Source organism: Symsagittifera roscoffensis, chromosome 4 (genome assembly GCF_963678635.1).
Source record: "Symsagittifera roscoffensis chromosome 4, txSymRosc1.1, whole genome shotgun sequence".
NCBI classification, from domain to species: Eukaryota; Metazoa; Xenacoelomorpha; order Acoela; family Convolutidae; genus Symsagittifera; species Symsagittifera roscoffensis.
In genome coordinates this window covers 72,742,435-72,761,184 of record NC_087065.1, presented here as the reverse complement: position 1 = coordinate 72,761,184, position 18,750 = coordinate 72,742,435, and the positions used below count along the sequence as shown (strand labels likewise).

Below are 18,750 nucleotides of genomic sequence, written 5' to 3'. Positions count from 1 at the left end.
AGAATTCATTTTTCATTCTGATGTCACACACTGAAAAATCTGAAAAGATATCATTAATCTCAAAATATTCAAAACTTTGAGTTTAATTATCAACTAATTGTACTTCCCTTTGATGTCATTCGATTAAGAAATTTTTAGGTAAATTCTCGCAACGAGAGCTAGCCAAATCAAAACACAAAAGAAGCAATTTCAAATTAAAACTATTCTGAATAATATATTTGTTATCGTTTTTAATGGAATGTAGAGCGAAAGTTTTGCTGGGCAAAGAAACAAACTGATTATCAAGTTCAATTTCAATTGAAGTTTCTCACGAAATAACACATGCACAATTATAATTTAATGTAGATTCCAGACAATTAGCTCTCCTCCGTTGTCAAAAGTATCAACTATAGACTATGCGATTTTTCCGTAATCTTTTTTTTCGTCTGTTACATCAAACTAATGGTTAGTTGTTTCTGAAATAAACATTGTTTTTATAATTGGACACTTCTTGAATAATCTCTATTTTTCAGTGCTGGTGGTTGTTCAGCATTTCTTCTTTGGGAAGCAGAAGACAGCACTCGGCACAGAGGAAGTGACGCATGCAGAAGGAATGTCTGTCGCTCACGTGATCCACCAGCTTGGCTCCGTTGTCCGGAAAAGTCCAGTCACAGACCGGGCAACTGTAGTCGCCTGCAATTCAATGCCAAAAATTTACAAAAGATTCAAAACTTAGCTCGTTACAAATTCAATAAGAAATCAAGCTTAAACCTTCGAAGCTGAGTCACAGTAAACGATTATATCAAAAAATATTCGTATTTCGCAATTTTCCGATTCGGAAACCTGCTATTTAATTGGTGAGACCTAATCGGTGAAAATTAAGCCGAATCATAGAAGAGTGCCAGGGTCTTCAGAGCTTACAAACTCAGCCAGGTAATATTCGAACTCTAAAAGGATACTGATTAACTTAGGTGAAGAGTTACGATAATTGCCGCGTGTTCTCTTAGTTAAATAGAGCTACAAATTCAGAAGATGAGTTTACCCGGAATGTGTTCACGATGAGTCAGCACCAGGTGTAGATTGTACTCATCCCGGGTTGCGAACAAATTCGACTGTCCGCTTGTGCCCGGAGAGCAAGAGTCACATCTGAACAAATCTCGAGTCCAGACACTTTTCGGGCATGATGAGCACTTGAACAAATTTCGGAGACCCAGATTTATCTGAACGTGTTTCAGTGGACGTTTGGGGCTGTCTCCTACCTTACTCTTTGGTTTGGCTTTAAAACCTGGGGATATTTTGTTGTTTTTATTGTTATTTTTCTTGTTTTTATTGTTATTTTTGCCCCAATTCCAATTTGACTCTTGCTTCCGATTTTCTGCTTTCTTTGGTGAACTTTTCTGAAGTGAACTCTTACTTGGACCCGGTTGCTGGTCATTTTCTTTCAGAGCTACAAGTCGAGACACAGGAGCTGCTAAGGTTCTGTTGCTTCCTGTGACTAAATTAGTGGCATTATTTACAGCTATTTTAATAGTTACATTTGAACTATCCGAAACCGCGACAACCTCCCTAGAAGCTGTTGTATGCTGATTCGACGATTGTTCTTCGTTGGCAAATCCAATGGATTTCTTCATGTTTTTTGAAGACACTTCGACGTTCGAAGCTTCACGAGTTGGGATTTTTCCTTTACAAACTTTCAAGTGATGAGATATATCCTTTTCAGCGTTGTATAGGCTATCACAGTTTTCTAGGGGGCATACAGTATGGAACTTGCATCTTTTATGCTTCAGTTTGTAATGCTGAACCAAAAGATTAGCTACCGATCGGAATTCATTGTTGGGACACTCATTGCAGAAAAAGGTTGTCGGCACTAGAATCTTGTGATCGTTTATTCTGTGCGCTGCTTCTTCGTAAGCATTGACGAAACTCTTCGAACAGTCTTCAAATCTACATGCGAACGTCGAAACCTTAGAAATACTGAAATCACAGTCCTCGCATTTGAGTTTTCCCTCGACATTCGTAAACGCCAAAACATCCTCGGAAACCGACTTGATACAGTCGTGTTTTTGGTCACGTGTCTTCATTGCCGAAAACATGTATGAGCAAGTTCGGGCTCCGAACTCGCAAAACTGATGAATTTTACAGTATGAGTGAAAATCACAACAATGTTTGTAGAACAGTTTGGAGTCTTTAAACGAGTAGTTGCAAACTCTGCAATTGAATGGAGCGTAGAACTTTTTGTTGTGCTTAGATCCTAGATGGATCATGAACTCCATGTTGTCCACAAGAATCGAACGATTTTTCTTAGGAAGATGATTTTTGCAGAGCTGACAGCTGTAAATTTTGGTTTCTGTTTTAACTTGAGAACAATCTACACACTGTTTAGCACCTGAAACACGTTTACAATTCACACAAAAAAGCATTTTGTGAGACTGAAAAAAATGAATCAGTTTTATGCATTACTAAAAATAAGAAACAGATAGTCCATTACGATCTGATCTGTTCCGTACCCAAATATTCCAACCGTTATTACCACAAGTCAAAAACCAGTTTGACTCGTGCTACATGCTATGGAAACGTCTGCAGCTATATTACACCTTCCTTGCTGATTGAAAGACGTCTCAACTAGTCTATCTTTATTTAATCGCTCTTGCACTCGCTAATATCCAATATCCGAAGAAAAACCAACTACCCAATTACGTTATCAGTATAGAACAAACCATCTAAAAAGCTAGCAGCAAAACGGAAGGAAAAATATCAAACGAAGTCAAATGGTCCATTGACTGTCCCAACTACTCTAACTTATAATACAACTTACAAAGAAGACGATCATGAGAGATGGGACCGCGTGAGTCGACAACTCGTAGCAGGCGACAAACCGTGAGAGTATACTAAGTATTCACACGCATCATTCCTGTCGCATCGATTGTGAGCGCCGCAGAGCAAGCTATCGCTACTTGCCAATGCCGTGCTACGAACTGTCGCTTATTACATTTTGTCGCCAACCATGAAATCAGAAGTCCCGAACCAGAGCGGCCAATGTCCTCATCACAAATACCCCAACGCTTTAAGATAAATGTCTTGAACGGGGGTGAGAACGCACAGGAAATTACAAAAAGAACCTCGAAATGGACATAGTTGGGCATTAGACGAACTCAAAGATACACACACTGTATTTATAGAAAGAATTCCATACACCCTATAGACATTTATACTGAACAAACTGATACCATCAGAAAAAACTACTCAACGAAGCACGCATATGCATTAACTCAACAATCCTTTCCATCATTAAACTACCCAAAGGTGAACCAATGCCCAGTTAACCCACTTGAAGCTAATAATCCCTTTAAAAAACTTTTCTTACTTATCGCTATTTTCGTACCAACTCACCGCTAAGCACTACCATCCACCAATATATAAACCACGACATCAACAACTAACTGCCAACTATAGAGCGCGTCGAAACGTGGAGACTTTTTCATTCCAATATCGACACAACCGCCTGCTGAATCTCACCTCCCTTCGCAACTTGTGAACCGAATGACGAACAAGAAAGGAAGAAAAACTATACACAGGTGCGAAAAAGAGCTTCGCAACACTTGCAATGAAATAAACATAGCATGACAAACTGGTCGACAGTAAATGAGAGGAAAACCGCTTTTCCGAGAACTTATCTTTAGATGTTGGAAAAAATTAGATCGACCAGAATTTTCATGTTTGTTTCAAATCGTTTCGAAAAAATCTCATTTTAAGAACACGCCATCGAGGACAACTAATCTAAAATAGAACCGGAAGAAAACTTATGGAGCGGTAAGAAAGCCGACAAAACTCGACCGACGCCCTTAAGCCGAATATTAAATCATCTAAAATAGTCTTAAATATATCTAAATTAAATTAAAGTCTCAAAAAAGTTTCAAAGCCTCCCTCCCGCGATATATAAAGATAAGACACTTTTACGCTGATCAAACGACGCAGCATGATGTCACTAATATGATATAATATATACCTTTTGAGCCGAGTAATTAGACAATTATGCAATTGAAAAAATACGAAAATCTACAATACGAGTTGATAAATTTTCAACCAACATGAAAAACATATTTCGAATAAAACGGGCACTGAAAAAGCAGACATGCTCAAATGAAACTACAAATTTGGAGATAACCACTAGTTTCAGTCATTCTATGATTAAGGTTATCAACGGTAAAAACGCCTAGTACCTGGTTGCAATAGCCGTGCTTATCGCCAGGGCTAAACAAGATTACCCGTTAGTTTGCAGCAAGTAGCACAGAATGTTTACCACAGTTGTTAAGATTTTTATATATATTTTTTTTCAAACAAAGTCAGCTTTTTTATGTTATCGAGATCCTAAAAGAAAGCTAAGAATTTTACTATCGGATTCAAATGATTATTATAGTAGTCCTTAATCAAAAATGATTTCAAAGAAAATGAAAAATCAAATTTTTCACTCTTTCTACACTTTTTCTATATAATTTCTTCTATTTGTAAGTACCAAGAAAATTTTCAACAAGGATATCCGGATACTGTGCAAGTAGCACAGAATGTTCCGACCATAGTCTTTCAAAAACTACAAGAAAAAAAGTGTTTTTTTTTTCAAATTAGTTTTTCTGGGTGGTGTGATAAAAGGATCTGACGTAAAACTTAGGCATATTCGAATAAAATTAAAATAGAGCATAAATTATCTACTGAAAACGGCCTAAATTGAGCTTGAAAAAACGAGCTAGTCTTAAGACGAAAAATCAAAAATTTCAAACCAGTTCTCGACACTAGAAAAAAAAATTGGGAATTCTTTAATGTTTTCGAATCACGACTCAAAAGCATTATTATTACAACAAAAACTCTGAAATCTGAAAATTTCATTACAGACCGAATTATCAACTGTAAGGATCCCAGGTTACCAGATCACTCGACTGCATAGCACCTGTCTGCGATCTCTTACCTTTTCCGGTGATCGAAACAAAAACTGCAAACCAAGCGAAAAACAAAATCACGCACGATTTGACAAGTCCTCCCTCAATAACTACGCATTGAAAAGCAGAAAGACAACTTCCCTAAACAAAATACAGTGTTTAAAAAACTGATTAAGGTAGAGCAACCGTGTGCCTTCCTTGCAGAATGCCATATAATCCTGATCTTTCACTACTTAAAAATTGAACCGCAGGGCAAAAGAAAGATTTAACCGATCCGCTAAGGAGCACAGATAAATGCACATAAAACCGCTTCATTAAATACTCTTCTTCAGTAGATCAACCAAGTCTATTATTCGTTAACCTTGAAACTTACCGGACACCCCTGCCCTAACCCTAATCGGAGAATGAGTATTAGGAGACGGATCAGCCTGGCCGGCTTCGGAGATGCTCCGAACCCAAAAACCCGAGCTTTGCAAGCAATCGGCGCTCCATTGTTGGGAGCTTGAGGTTGTGCCATTTGTAGAAAGCTGAAGACGGACCCCACAACGAACTCTCGTCTAGCTTAGTGCAATTTCGCTCCTGCTAGACCACTCTGTTTAACTCATACCTAAACAGACCTGGCCCCACTCACTTTCCACACGATTGTCCCCTCCCAGTAGCCCCCCCCCCCCCCCATGGCGCCAACAATATATTCTCTTTTCACTTAACCCCAAACCCATTCATTGACCTTTTACACTGCTGTCGTACTGTATAAAACAGCTAGCTTTGTCAGGTTAAAACGCAATTTGAACCAATCGAGGTACCTGTATTCAGTCCATCGACATATCACGAATACTATTCGAACGACTGTCAAGGCCACCTCATGTGTTCCGCAGACAGAAAGAAACAATAAATTAGACACGATCAAAGAGTAGCCGCTTAATCGGCACAACCAAACAACTGTCCCGCTTCATGAAAATCAGTTTTGAAGAATTTTGCAGGAAATAAAAAATCTTTACGTAGCAAACACCCATATATTCAAAATTAACCCTACGAAGTTCCGATTTAACTGTATCGGCAATTGTAAAAGTTGGAAATTGGAAAAGAGTCAATTGCAAGTGCAAAACCGGAAACATATATTTGACTTTTTCAAATACTTTATAACTTGGCGATATCCAAAAAATATCATCAATTTTCAGTTTTGTTTTCAATTTCAGGAACCTCCCGAATAAAAATTTTCCCGAAAAAACAAACATTAAAATGCACAACATAAAAAGTGATAAATCATTTCCCGTTCATTGGCAATTATCTTTCACTCAGTCAAACAGCGGAAAATCAATTTTGCTCGTCAACAACTTTTCGAAACATTCTCCTGAAAAAAACCAAAGAAACAACGTGACCTAAATGACTTGCTTCACTTCGTTCAATGACACTTAAGTTTCCGTAAAATTTTACCAAAATTAGAAAAAGCGAGAACTTCTTGATAGCTTCCTAAAAAACCATTTAAAATCGTCCATTGACATTGAAAACTTTCAAATTAGTATTGCCTCCAATCTTCACGAGCAAAAACATTCGTACTTTCTTTAAACACCGACGGAACTGCTTCAAGCTTTTAGGATACAGCTTATAACTTGGCGATATCCAAAAAATATCATCAATTTTCAGTTTTGTTTTCAATTAAAGGAACCTCCCGAATAAAAATTTTCCCGAAAAAACAAACATTAAAATGCACAACATAAAAAGTGATAAATCATTTCCCGTTCATTGGCAATTATCTTTCACTCAGTCAAACAGCGGAAAATCAATTTTGCTCGTCAACAACTTTTCGAAACATTCTCCTGAAAAAAACCAAAGAAACAACGTGACCTAAATGACTTGCTTCACTTCGTTCAATGACACTTAAGTTTCCGTAAAATTTTACCAAAATTAGAAAAAGCGAGAACTTCTTGATAGCTTCCTAAACAACCATTTAAAATCGTCCATTGACATTGAAAACTTTCAAATTAGTATTGCCTCCAATCTTCACGAGCAAAAACATTCGTACTTTCTTTAAACACCGACGGAACTGCTTCAAGCTTTTAGGATACAGCTCGAACTACTATTGGAATATCTTCAAAATGAACTATCAATAAACCCATACTTAACTCAACTTTAAACAGCTTAATCTTCGCCCTTTAGGAAACTACTGAGAAAAAACTACGTCATCAAACTATCCAGAATAACGCCACACAAAATGAATCATTTGTACCGTTTTACCGATACGAACCAATCAACTCAACATTTCATTGAATTAATTCAGTACTTTCAGGTGTTTAATTACCAGTGAAATCTAAATTATAGGATTAATCAATTTTGCGAACACTAAATCCAATACTATGGGGTCCATCTTTAAAAGGTCGGGGAGTACAATTTTCAATGAAAATATTTGGCAGCCAGTTGTTTACACGAGTAAGGACCAATGATATCTTTAGTTCAAGATAGGCTGCGAATTTGGCCAAAGCAATTACTTTATTCGCTGATGAGTGTACAAGTTGTTTCCAGCTCTTAAAAATCTATATCCGGAACCCAAATTACAAGGGGTGCCTCAAATGTTGGCAAAATCAAGTATCCAGTCGCACAGGTAATTAAGCATCTGAGAGTAAAGGTGCTCCTTCAAAATATCTCGAAACTTACAATTGAACGACAAAAAACTTGCTTTGTTTCAAACTGAGACCAAAAAAAAACACCCAGATCTTTCACTAACTTCAACGACATCATACCATTTCTTAACGAACTCACAAACAAGTCATTCCTGGGCCTTAGAAACACAAATAGATTTTTAATTCACTTGCATGTCTATCTGAAACAAAAACAACGCGAGATATCATAATACTTTTCGTGTCTTGAAATGAAACAACGTACCTAGATTTTCCATTGATTCCAAACACTTGATATCCACGCAATCAGAACTGCCGCTCAGGTGTTTTTCTCTTTCGTTCACATTCGGAAACAGCATCTGGCACTGCAAGTTGGGACACATAATGTGCATCTTACAAATTTGGTGATTTTTCAGCCGGTGTTGGCGCCAGCGACCTCCAGATACACTTTCTTCGCTCAAGTGTTGCGGACATTCCGTGCAAGAGTAGTTTACACTTTGCGGAATAGTGACTGGCAAATTGTGATCATACATCATGTGTGCGTAGAACTCCCGCTCATCGGGGAAGATAGCGTCGCAGTACTTACACTTATACGTGTCCGAAACAACCAAACCTAGACTACAACTTGAACAATACTTCACAATTTGATGTTCTAAATGCTCGTATGGCTGTTCGCTCATAATCTGGTTGGGCTTGAAGTAGAAGCAGTCATTTTGCAGATGGGTTTTCAGGCTATCGGCTGACATAAGCACCTCGCATTTTGGCTCAAGACACCTCACGTGTCTATGACAAATTCCATGGGAAATATACCTGTGATTTCGCAGGCCTTCCAAATCATCAGTATAGGAATCTTCTTGAGTAGGACATGCGTAGCATCGAAAATCTCCGGTTGCCTTCTTTGCGTGGGACATTTGCAAATGTAACAGAAACTCATCCTGGACATAAATCCTCGGCTCTTTACCAGGTAAACACCTCTCACACTTGTACTTTTGGTTATTTCTATTTATGGCCATTTTTCCACAGTCGATGCAAACTAGAAACTTTCGTGGATCTGATTTAGTCAGAAGTTCCAGGCGTTTGGAAGCATCGCTAGATAGCCTACCCAAAAACAAGTCATCTAAATTTGGAATGGACATCGTATGTTTTGAATTCAAGTGCTCTTTCAGCTCGTTAACATTACCAACTATTAACTCGCTGCAGCCGAAACTACACTCAATGTGCTCAGAACAATAATGAGAAGCCTTATGCTCGAAAAACTCTTCGTAAGAGGGACATAACTTATCACAGATGGGGCATTCTGGAATGGATTGTCCGACTACAGTATCTAGTGCTGCTTTATGTATGGTCCTCATGTGGTGTTCCATAGCTTTGTAATCCACAGTACTAATTGAGCATGACTTGCAGATCATCGGCATAGGATGGTATGTCAATGGGCACTTGGTGCAGTGCACGTAACCTTTTTTGATCAAACTGTCTCGGTTACTTCTAACTACGCACTCTTTAGCACCATCTATGTACTGTTTATCTCCAAAAACAGATCTATTTGTCACTAGAAATAACTTCACAAAATTAGATCGACTAGAAAAATCTTCTCTTCCTGGGTGACTCAAGTATAAATACTTGTACTTCTCAAGTAAGGTTTTTCCACCCGGTGACAGATTCGTGTTAGTCGCGATAGCGTCTGCCGAACTTCTTTGCCTCGCAAGTGGAGTCGTGTTCAAACTATTTGAGACTGAATTGTCATTAGTGTTTTCCTCCTTTATACTGATTGGATCATCTTCAATTAGATCGACGACTTCGATTGTCTTTTTCTTAATCATAGACGGACCATCATGTCTATTTGGAGCTTTAACTAGTCTGGTAGCGAATCCAGCTGGTTCTCTATTCAAACTTGAATCACATTCTTTTTCAACTAAGCTAACTTGTTTCAAAGGCTGCGGAGACGGCGATGGACTAGCGTTTTGACTAATAGTTTTGTTTTCATCTTCTTTCGGAAGGCTATTTAAAAAACATTTGTCGGGTGAAAGCTTTTTTGTCGACACGTTATTTTCCTCTAAGGTATTTTTTAGACTTTCGTTAATTTGCGCCTCTGCGTCCGTGACTGTATCATCAACAGTTAGTTGTAAATTTTCATTAAGAGCTATCTTTATATTTGAATTATCGATGGTCAAAATTGGTTTCAGGGGATTAAAAGTTTCCTTCAGTTTAATAGATTGAACAACTTGCTCGTCATCTTCTTGCTCGTGTTCATCTTCACTGTCGAGCAAGCTTACGACTTCTACTTTTCTGGACTTCGCACATGTTCTTTTCGCTTTCTGAGTGCAAACCTTCTCGGCTGGTTTGATAACCTTCGCTGTGCCAGTTGAAACCTTTTCAGTTACCTTACTTGCCAATTCCTTAGTAGGAAGCCCCATTTTTGACCTAATGGATTGTTTCAAAGCTTCTTTGGGCTTCAATTTCAGTAAATTTTTTGAATCGGCTATCTTCTTTTTCTTGATGTTCGTTTTCGGCGAAGTCAGACTAGCCATGTTAACTTTGGCTAGCTTTCGTTTCTTGGCAACGGCGGTTATTTCCTTCAAGGTTACCCAAGCTTTTGATACTTTCTTACCCTTTTCTAACTCTTTTCCTGTGTTTATGGCGCTGCTACTCTTTCTAACATTTGATTCAAGGTTTACGTCAGAGTGGGCAACTTCTTCTGTAGATTCTGTATTCATCGGAAGTTCCGAGCTCTCATCTCTTTGCTGAACTTTATCGATGCCTATGGATTTTCCGGATTCCTTTCCAATAATCTCCCTGTCAACAAGTCCTTCAGGCTTTCTGTCACACTTCGTAGCAAACGCATTGTTATTATTTTCCAAAATAGTCGGCGAATCAGATTCAGTTGGCTTGTTTTTATCCAAACCTATCAAAGGATTGTTCACATCGTTGGTACGTGTGTTAATACTATTTCCTAATTCGTTTTCTTCAGCGGCGATTCGTCTAACAGATATCGGACACTCAATTGATGGTTCTCTCATTTCGGTGTTTACTTTTTGGGAAGACAAGAGTCCTCGAATTTCGGCAGCAATCACACGGTCAAAAGATAGAACCGTATTAGACCTATTTTGTTTCACTTCATTTCTTTCAAGGCCAAGTGCTCTAATTTGAGATAATCGAACCTCTTCGTCACTACTAACAGAACTCGTGGTCGACAAATTAATATCCGAAAATGAATCAATTGTATGTTCTGCTTTTATTGGCGTGCTGGACGAATGCTTCGATTGAAACTGTTCTAACGCCAATTTGCTCTCTTCGCTAGCTTCATCTTCACAATCATCTGAGGTTGAATTTACATAACTATCATCCGATTCTTCGTCTGAAAGTTGGTCACACTCTGTCTTGATTGGTTGGAACTCAATTTTAACATTTACACCTGCAATTTCATTTGAACTTTGATATTTAGAGGGTTCAGGAATCGAAGTTGTGCCAGACTCATTAGAGCTCTTTTGGGATCCCTGTGCGGGTCCCAGCGTCATTGATACTTGAGGCGACTCGAAAAATGTAGGACTAGAAATTGCCTGCTCTTGATGAGTTTCCTGTTCGATCGACGTCCGTGGGGGCTCTAAGTCCATCACTGATTCAAAATAGTCTTCATAACTAGAATCGGCTGAGTAAAGTATCCCTCCCTCCATCTCTAAGCTGGCAGTGGTTGCATCAGACATGCAAACATCTTCAGCAGCTCCTAGACGAGAAGAACTGGCGTGTAATTCTCGACTAACAGTTAAATCTCCATTGAATTCACCCGCATTCCCTGTAAGTTTGGTGTTTTTGACTAAGTCGTCTACCGAGCATGCTGTAATATTTGCCATTAAATTTGGTGCCTGAGAAACAGAAGTTCTTGGTAGGTCACAATATTGAGTTTTGTTCACTCCCGCACAAGCTTGTGTATTCTTGGAAGTTTGACATTTCTCAATAACATGCGGGACAACCCTGCCACTTAGCTCCACATTTTCAAATGAGCTATTATCTACGGAAAATTTCCCAACGTTAGTCTGAAACTTATCCAATCCTGGTGCTACCAAGCTCCTAAGTCCGTTATTTGCTTGACAACTCGACTCCAGTAAACAAGGATTTATATCTAGATGCTGCGCAATAGTTGACTTTTTATTACTTTTTTCATTCATTCTACGATTTTCGGGCTCTTCATTTGCTTCAATTTTTATTTCCATTTCTTTTGTTTGTTCAATACTTTTTGAATTATGGACATTAGCGTCATGAAGAGCCTTCAAATTTTTGATGGTACATTGGCACAAGCTACAAAAGAACCCATGAACCAAGTCCAGATGCGCTTCTAGCGTCTTCTCAGTTAGAAGATCAATACATCCTTCATCGCACTGTTTATGTTTATCAGAACAAAGGTGCTTCTCTTTCAAATGCAGGTCAAAATTCTCAACCAACTCAAAACTACTTCCGCAGAAATCGCAATCCAACTTTTCAGGTACTTTGACTACACTACTATGATTCGCTTCAACATGCAATAACAACTCTGATAGCAAAATAAATTTTGTTTCCTTGAATTGATTTTCACAAACTCTACACTGAAACCCTCCTTTCAGAGGACAAGAGTATTTGCATAGTTTACATCTAGTCCATGTCGCTTTCTCAGCTATAGAAGCCGACGGTAGCTTGAACTCGCTTATCGATTTTGATTGGACGAATTCTGTGTCACTTATTGGTGACATAGAAGCTGCCTCTGAAATCGGCGAGAAATTGATGGCATCTAAAAGTCCACTCAGTTCGTCTTCTGCTTGCTGACCACACGTGTAAACCTCAGCTGGTCGCGACTCTTTTACTTCACATTCTTTAATTTTCTCTGTCTTCAACATTTGCAAAGCATCCAAAACACCTCTTTCAATAATTAAGTTACTTATAGAAGTCGCTGGTTTTGTATTTTCCACTTGACGCACTAAATTGAAAGAATCTTTGGTCAAATTTAGCGTTCGCGTTGTATAACTTCCATCCACTTGTAGTGTTTTTTGAGTTTTGCCAATCGATTTCTCGAAAACTGGAGATCCATTCTTCGTCTTGGAGCGCTTTGGGCTCCTCTTTTCATGATTCTTGGAAAGCGGCGATCTACTTCTTGGTCTACTTTTGCTATGATCTTTACCGTGAGAAGACCTACTCAATGATCTTTTACGACTTTTTGATTTTTGTTTTCGAGCTCGACCTCTCGATCTTGACCGTGAACGTCTTTGGGACTTTGATGGTTTTCTATCTCTGGAACCCGAACGTCGTCTTGACTTAGATCGATTTCTCGGCGATATTCTACGCGAGCGTTTCGAGGACGAATCATAGTCGTTTCCACTTCGTGAACTACTACTACGACTCCTGGATCGTCGCCTCGTTTTGAGCGACCCGGAGCCACATGTTCCTCTGGAACCATGTTCATTTTTTTTCTTAGAGGACCTTTCGTCTTTTCGCTTTTCTTCATCTCTTTGTTCTTTCCTCTTACTTCTGTGCAAATTTTCAATAGCTCCTTCTAATTTTTCCAAATCATGCTCACGATGTTCATAGTGGTGATCTGGATATAACTGACGTTGATCGGATTTTTCGTTTCCTGTTCTTTCATCGTATGGGTTGAAAAATGGGTCTTCGCTGCTTTCAAAAACCGTGTTATCCTCAAGATCGCTTATCGGCTCGCCATCTAAGTCTTCAATCAGCGATTTGCTGGTGTTCAGATTGATAGAAATAGGAACTGGCTTTGATTTCTCTGGTCGAACTCTTAAATCTGATTGCAAATCGTTATTTTCCTTTGACAGGTCTCTGATATTATCTTCAATGTTGTTGTTTATTCCTACAGAATCTCGCGACCTAGCCAGAAAACTATCCATATCGAACGCAAGATTTCTCTCTGACAAAGTCCTGTCATCGTTATGATTACTGCGAGCTGAACCATACGCTAGCTCTCGTTCAGGCATTGGTTCTCTACGTGTGCTGGAAACTGGAAGGTCGTTGTTATACAAATTAGATCGACTGTTCTTACTGCGACTCACTGGGCCTAAAATCAGAGATATCAAAAATTTTCCTCGATAAAACATCTAATATTTAACCACAGAAAAGGATAGATGATTTAAATAAATCGTTCAATACTACCTGAAGCATTGGATTCAAATTTATTACCATCTCTGCGCGGTCCAACGGTTGCATGGAGTGGAATAGTCGGCACTGCTTTCACATTTACAGCACGCTTTCCATACTGGGCATCATGATAAACTGTCATATGTTCACTCAGCGAACAACTCAACACATCATTGCATACCTGGCAAACATGCTCCGAGTATACGTGCTCAGCCATGGAGCGAGAGTGCGTTTTTGGGATTAAGGTTTTGCACCCAAACGTGCACTCTTCGTGATCAGACGTGCACATATGGTTGCTGTAGAAATGGGCTCTTAAAGCATTTGGGTTCTTGTTGAACATCTGATGACAGTTCTGCACGTTACACTGAAACTGAGTCATTTTCACGCAACCGTGATCTTCCTTTTCGTGTACGTATCTATCGACGACTGTTGTGAACTTCTTCGAACACGCGAAGCACGGAAACTTATCACTTGGGTAACTCAGCTCACAGTTTAAACTCTCACAAAAATACTCCATGTGCTTTTTTGGCGAGTCTTTGGACATTATGGGTTCTGACGAAGCAATCATGGCATGACATATTGCACTTTTGGGGTTTATTGCTTTCCAGTGTTTTTCCTTAATAAGTTTTCCAACATACTCCTCGAAGTACTTCTGACGGTCCTCGTTTCCTATGCCGTATTCTTGCAGAATCTCTTTCATTCCCTCAGTCAGTTTCTTAATTCTCTTTTCAGAAGTCGCATGCGGCTCTTTCACAACACCTTCATAACGATCGCTCATGGCTTTCATCATCGGTGACATTTGCTCGTCGTCTTCTGCTTCCGAAACCGTTTCATATTCTATTTCCTCAGCCCTTGGTCGATTCTGCTTCTGAAACCTTTCAAGTCTAATTTTGATGACAGACTCCAAACTCTTGCCATCTAACGGTCCTTGAGAAGCACCGCTGAACGAGGGTCTATCATAAGCGTTCGCCTCTTCCATAACTTTTTGGGCCTTTACTCCTCTCGGTCCAAACTGCTTTTTTCTTCCAGAAAACTTCACGCCTTTCGGCGGCTTGAAACCGTTGTAGAGATAACCAAACCTGTAAAGTAACTCTTATTACACGTGTGGATAAATATAATGCAAAGTTAGGTTTATACTTTCTACCCTGACTGTTTTCAAGGACCACTTTGGGCAACATTTACCTCCAATTTCGACTAAGGTTTCACACCAACTGAGAGCAAATGTTATCAGCTATCTTCTATGTAAGTATTAATATTATGTTTCATCAAATTATCATCATATTCGGGGTCTTAAAATGCTAGCTTCAAAATCAGCGGAGTGAACATCTTCTCAGCTAGAGAATTTAACTGTTCGCCGTTATAACTTTTTGTAAATGGCAAAAACTACCATTTTTAGACCCAGAATAACCTGCTGTCTTTTAAATCAAACATTGATACTTTCATAAAGAGTAGCAGAGAACATTTTTTTTTCGATCCATGTAACAGCTTTGTCCAAAAATGGTTTTAGAATATAGCCATTTCAGAGACTAAAACGTGGACGAATGCAAGAAGCTACGCCTCCAAAAATTCACTGTTACAGGCATCACTAGAGAATTTTGCAACAAAAGTGTGCATCGATTTCAATTGGCGATAAGTTTGTTAGCATTTTTGTAGAATTTTCTATTTTTCAAGCGAGCATGCATGATACACTATTGGACAAACTTAAACGCAAGTGTATCATGAATGCTCACATGATAAATAGAGAATTCGACAAAAATCCTTAGCAAACTCGTCGTCAATTGAAATTAATGCGCACTTCGTTGCAAAATTCGGATCAATTGAGCAATCATAACCCCCCCCCCCCCATTCTCGCGTACTCAATAGGTACTTGAGACATGTTTATAACCACTTGAAAATAGTTTGAATGACATGAAATCACAAAACATATTTTCCAACGAATGTGGAAAGCCAAAATTTACGATGAAAAGCTCTAAAGTTTCATTTAGATTGAAAAAAAAAGAATCAATAAAACAGGCATAAAAAGCGACTTTTTTCTTTTTTAAAATGGCAAAAACTTTTTGCGAACAATATAAAGGTGCTGCGGAGAACCGTTTTTGCTATTCAGATACAAGTCTAGAGCACCAACCCTGGTAAATTGCTTTCTTCGATGAGGCTATGGTCGCCTAAACAAAATTTTGCAAAAAAAAAAACATTTTTTTTCCATAAATTTCGATTTTTTTCTAAATTTTTCTCGATACTCATGTGAGATAAACTTCGTTCGGTCAATTGATTGCGTGCTATAAACACATCATCCATCTACTTGTGTTTGCTGACGTCTTTTTGTAGAGTTTATTCGGTTTTGCTGGGGGGGGGGGAGATAGCTCAATTGGTCATTACGGGGGGGAGATTGCTCAATTGATCCCAAAATTCTCTAGTGCGTTGCCTGTAACAATGAAACTTTGGAGGTGTAGCGACTTGTATGCGTGCCGCTTAGCATGTGCAATTAAAGTAACTACTCACTTTGTTGCGGCACGTATCATATTCAGTTTTAGTTACAAACGTGATAAAACTAACTCAATCCTAATTGCGCTAATAGCGGCGTGCTAAGCGGCACGCATGCACGTGGGCAGCTCGTCAAATTTTCTAGCGCAATAACCTGCAATTTAACAAACTCGATTTTTACATACCTTGGATCTGTGCTTTGTTTTACAGCTTCCGCTGCAACATCTGGACCATCAAGTCCAAAGAAGGACTCGTTATGTACGTTATACTGCCTTCTTGGTTCCTCTTGGCCCGGTGCCTGACTCTTTCCTAACTGCTGCATTAATCTGTTCTGTACCCTTCTGGTATGACTTGACGAGCAAGACAATGCTGCCGGCTCATTAATCACGTTCACTGTCAAACTTTCAGACGACTTATCAATTGAGAACTCTGCTTTATCTTTTTTACGGTCACTCGACTGCTTGGGATCAGACTTTTTGGGGGCAATGTGCTCAATTTTGATATCGTTTTTCTGCCATTTCATTGACTTGTTTACAATTCTTGGAACTCCTGCATGATTGGTGAACCTCGAAGCCTTGTCCCTTTCAGTAGTGGACAGACTCTGAGTCAATGATGGTGAATCATTGGAGGCCCTTGATGACTTGTTGTCATATTCATTTCTACGATTAACACCAGAAGCACCAACTACCGACAGTGGGATGACATTGACAAGATTTGGATCCAAAAAATTATCAGAATCTCTGAATTCATCCGCGTTACTCGTCAGACTATCCGGCAAATCCATCGGAGCAAGTTTTTTTCTTACGACCGGTTTCATTTTTACTGAAAAGTCTTAACACATTTTTTTCTAAAACTACGCCCATTTAAGTTTTGATTGGTAAAATGTATGGTCCTATTTTTCATTACCCACAAACTGTCTGAAAATCAAATTTCGATTACGGTAATTCAGATACACAAGCTTCTGTTATCACTCCCATAGTTCATCCTGAAATTACAACTCAAACCATTTTTTTGCCTTTTCAATGATCATGATTCCTTCCTTAAAAGCTGTATTTTATCCGAATGAAGTTTTTAAGGAGAGAAAAGTAGTAATCACTTGTTGTTCTGACCATTGAGACACTTAGTCATCAGGTGTGTTTTAGTTGTTTTTTTTTTAGCTTTTTCCACGGTAAATCAGGTACCATTAACCATCATCAGAGTTATAATCCTATGTAATGTTGAAAACCCGAAAAAGGGTTGCTAGTGTCGACAGTGCAAAGTTTCTACTTCTAATCGATTAGGTCGTTGGAAGTCCTGCCTCAAACAGACATCATTACTAGAACAGAGGTTCTTGTTAGAATACAGAGGTCGTTGCTAGAAAACAGTAGCTTTTCGTTTTTTCGAACTTTTCATAAATAACATTGATGGAAAATTCCAAAATTACGATAACACCAGCTTATTTGTGAAAATTTTCTTGAATAGAAAAACATCTCGGTGGCAAAGGAACGTTTCACACAACCGAGGCGAAGCTGAGCTTCGCACTACTTGTGATACAAATATGAATGGCTATGAAATTCAAACTAAAAAAATTCAAAAAGTCGTTTTTGTCAGTAAAAAATCCTACAAAAGCCCAAAATATCCGGAACAAAATCGCCTGCACCATAGAAAACTTTACAAAGAGCTTTGAGAAAGCTAAATAGAAGCCAACTTTTCGAAAAATAGGCCTTTCTGCGGAACTAAGCAGATAATACCCGTACTGAACTTTTTGTGCCATTTCACGGCTGATCATCCATTTAGCAGGGGAGAGAATATTCTCAGGACTGTTCCCCCATTATGCAGGGCTGTTCACAAGTGAGCATGCGTATTTTTCTACAGACGTGGTCGTACCTGGATCTTACATGATCAGACCTGAGTGAAACATGTTCATACCTGTCGCAGACATGATAACGACTGACTGAAAACTTGACAAATTCACTTCGTATCTTGACTAATTGGTCTTTGTTGTTAAAAATTCACTTTTTCAGATTTTTTTTGAAATGAGCTTATCCAAATTTACCTCCTCGAGTCAAATATCTTCAAATGAAGAAAATTATGTCGCATCTACATCCCAAAAAAGAGGACGTCAGGTTAGTTTCAGGGGATCAACGGGAGGGATAGTCGAAAAAACTAAGAATCCCCGGTTTGAACTATAAAGCATTGAATTGAAGCAATTCGTCACAAAATTTTTTGGCCAATAATCCTTCAATTTTCGCGAACCAGTAGCCGCAATAATTGCGAATAAATTAAAAAGATTTGATTGGTTGATACTGATGATCTCATTGAATAAATTAACAACAAATGTGCGACTACTTTTTAACGCATGATTTTTGTCTAACTTTATTTGTTAAGCATTTATTTAAAGTGATGAAGTTTTGACTAACAATTAGTTTTATGTTGACAGGAAACAGAGAAAAGTATCCACATGCCCCGCTACTAACGACTCCCTGCTGGCAATTAAAGAAAGATGCATCTAACGACTACAGTAAATTTTCAAAAAAAAAACTTCACCGATGTCAGAAAAAATTTGAAAAAAAACTAAAAATTTGAAGTAAAGTGTCACATTATCAAGCTGAGTTTATGATGTTGTTACAATTTAACCATTTCTTTAA

General features: G+C 38.6%; 2 protein-coding genes across 3 annotated transcripts in view; both read right to left on the bottom strand.

The window, feature by feature from the left end:
- The window catches only part of LOC134845014 (spliceosome-associated protein CWC27 homolog), a 502,234-nt gene that overhangs the window by 479,325 nt on the left and 4,159 nt on the right, over positions 1-18,750 (bottom strand). The gene's annotated exons all lie outside the window — the stretch shown is intronic.
- LOC134845096 (uncharacterized) lies at positions 152-17,731 on the bottom strand. 2 transcript variants are annotated; one of them, XM_063861948.1, is made up of 5 exons: positions 16,309-17,731; positions 13,658-14,721; positions 7,791-13,562; positions 1,022-2,365; positions 152-672 (listed from the first exon to the last, which is right to left on the bottom strand). In XM_063861948.1, the coding sequence occupies exons 1-5, from the start codon at positions 16,938-16,940 to the stop codon at positions 509-511; spliced, it is 8,976 nt and encodes a 2,991-aa protein (XP_063718018.1). In that variant the 5' UTR covers positions 16,941-17,731; the 3' UTR covers positions 152-508. The 2 variants fall into 2 exon arrangements, with proteins under 2 accessions (XP_063718018.1, XP_063718019.1); XM_063861949.1 differs by having other exon boundaries at positions 13,685-14,721.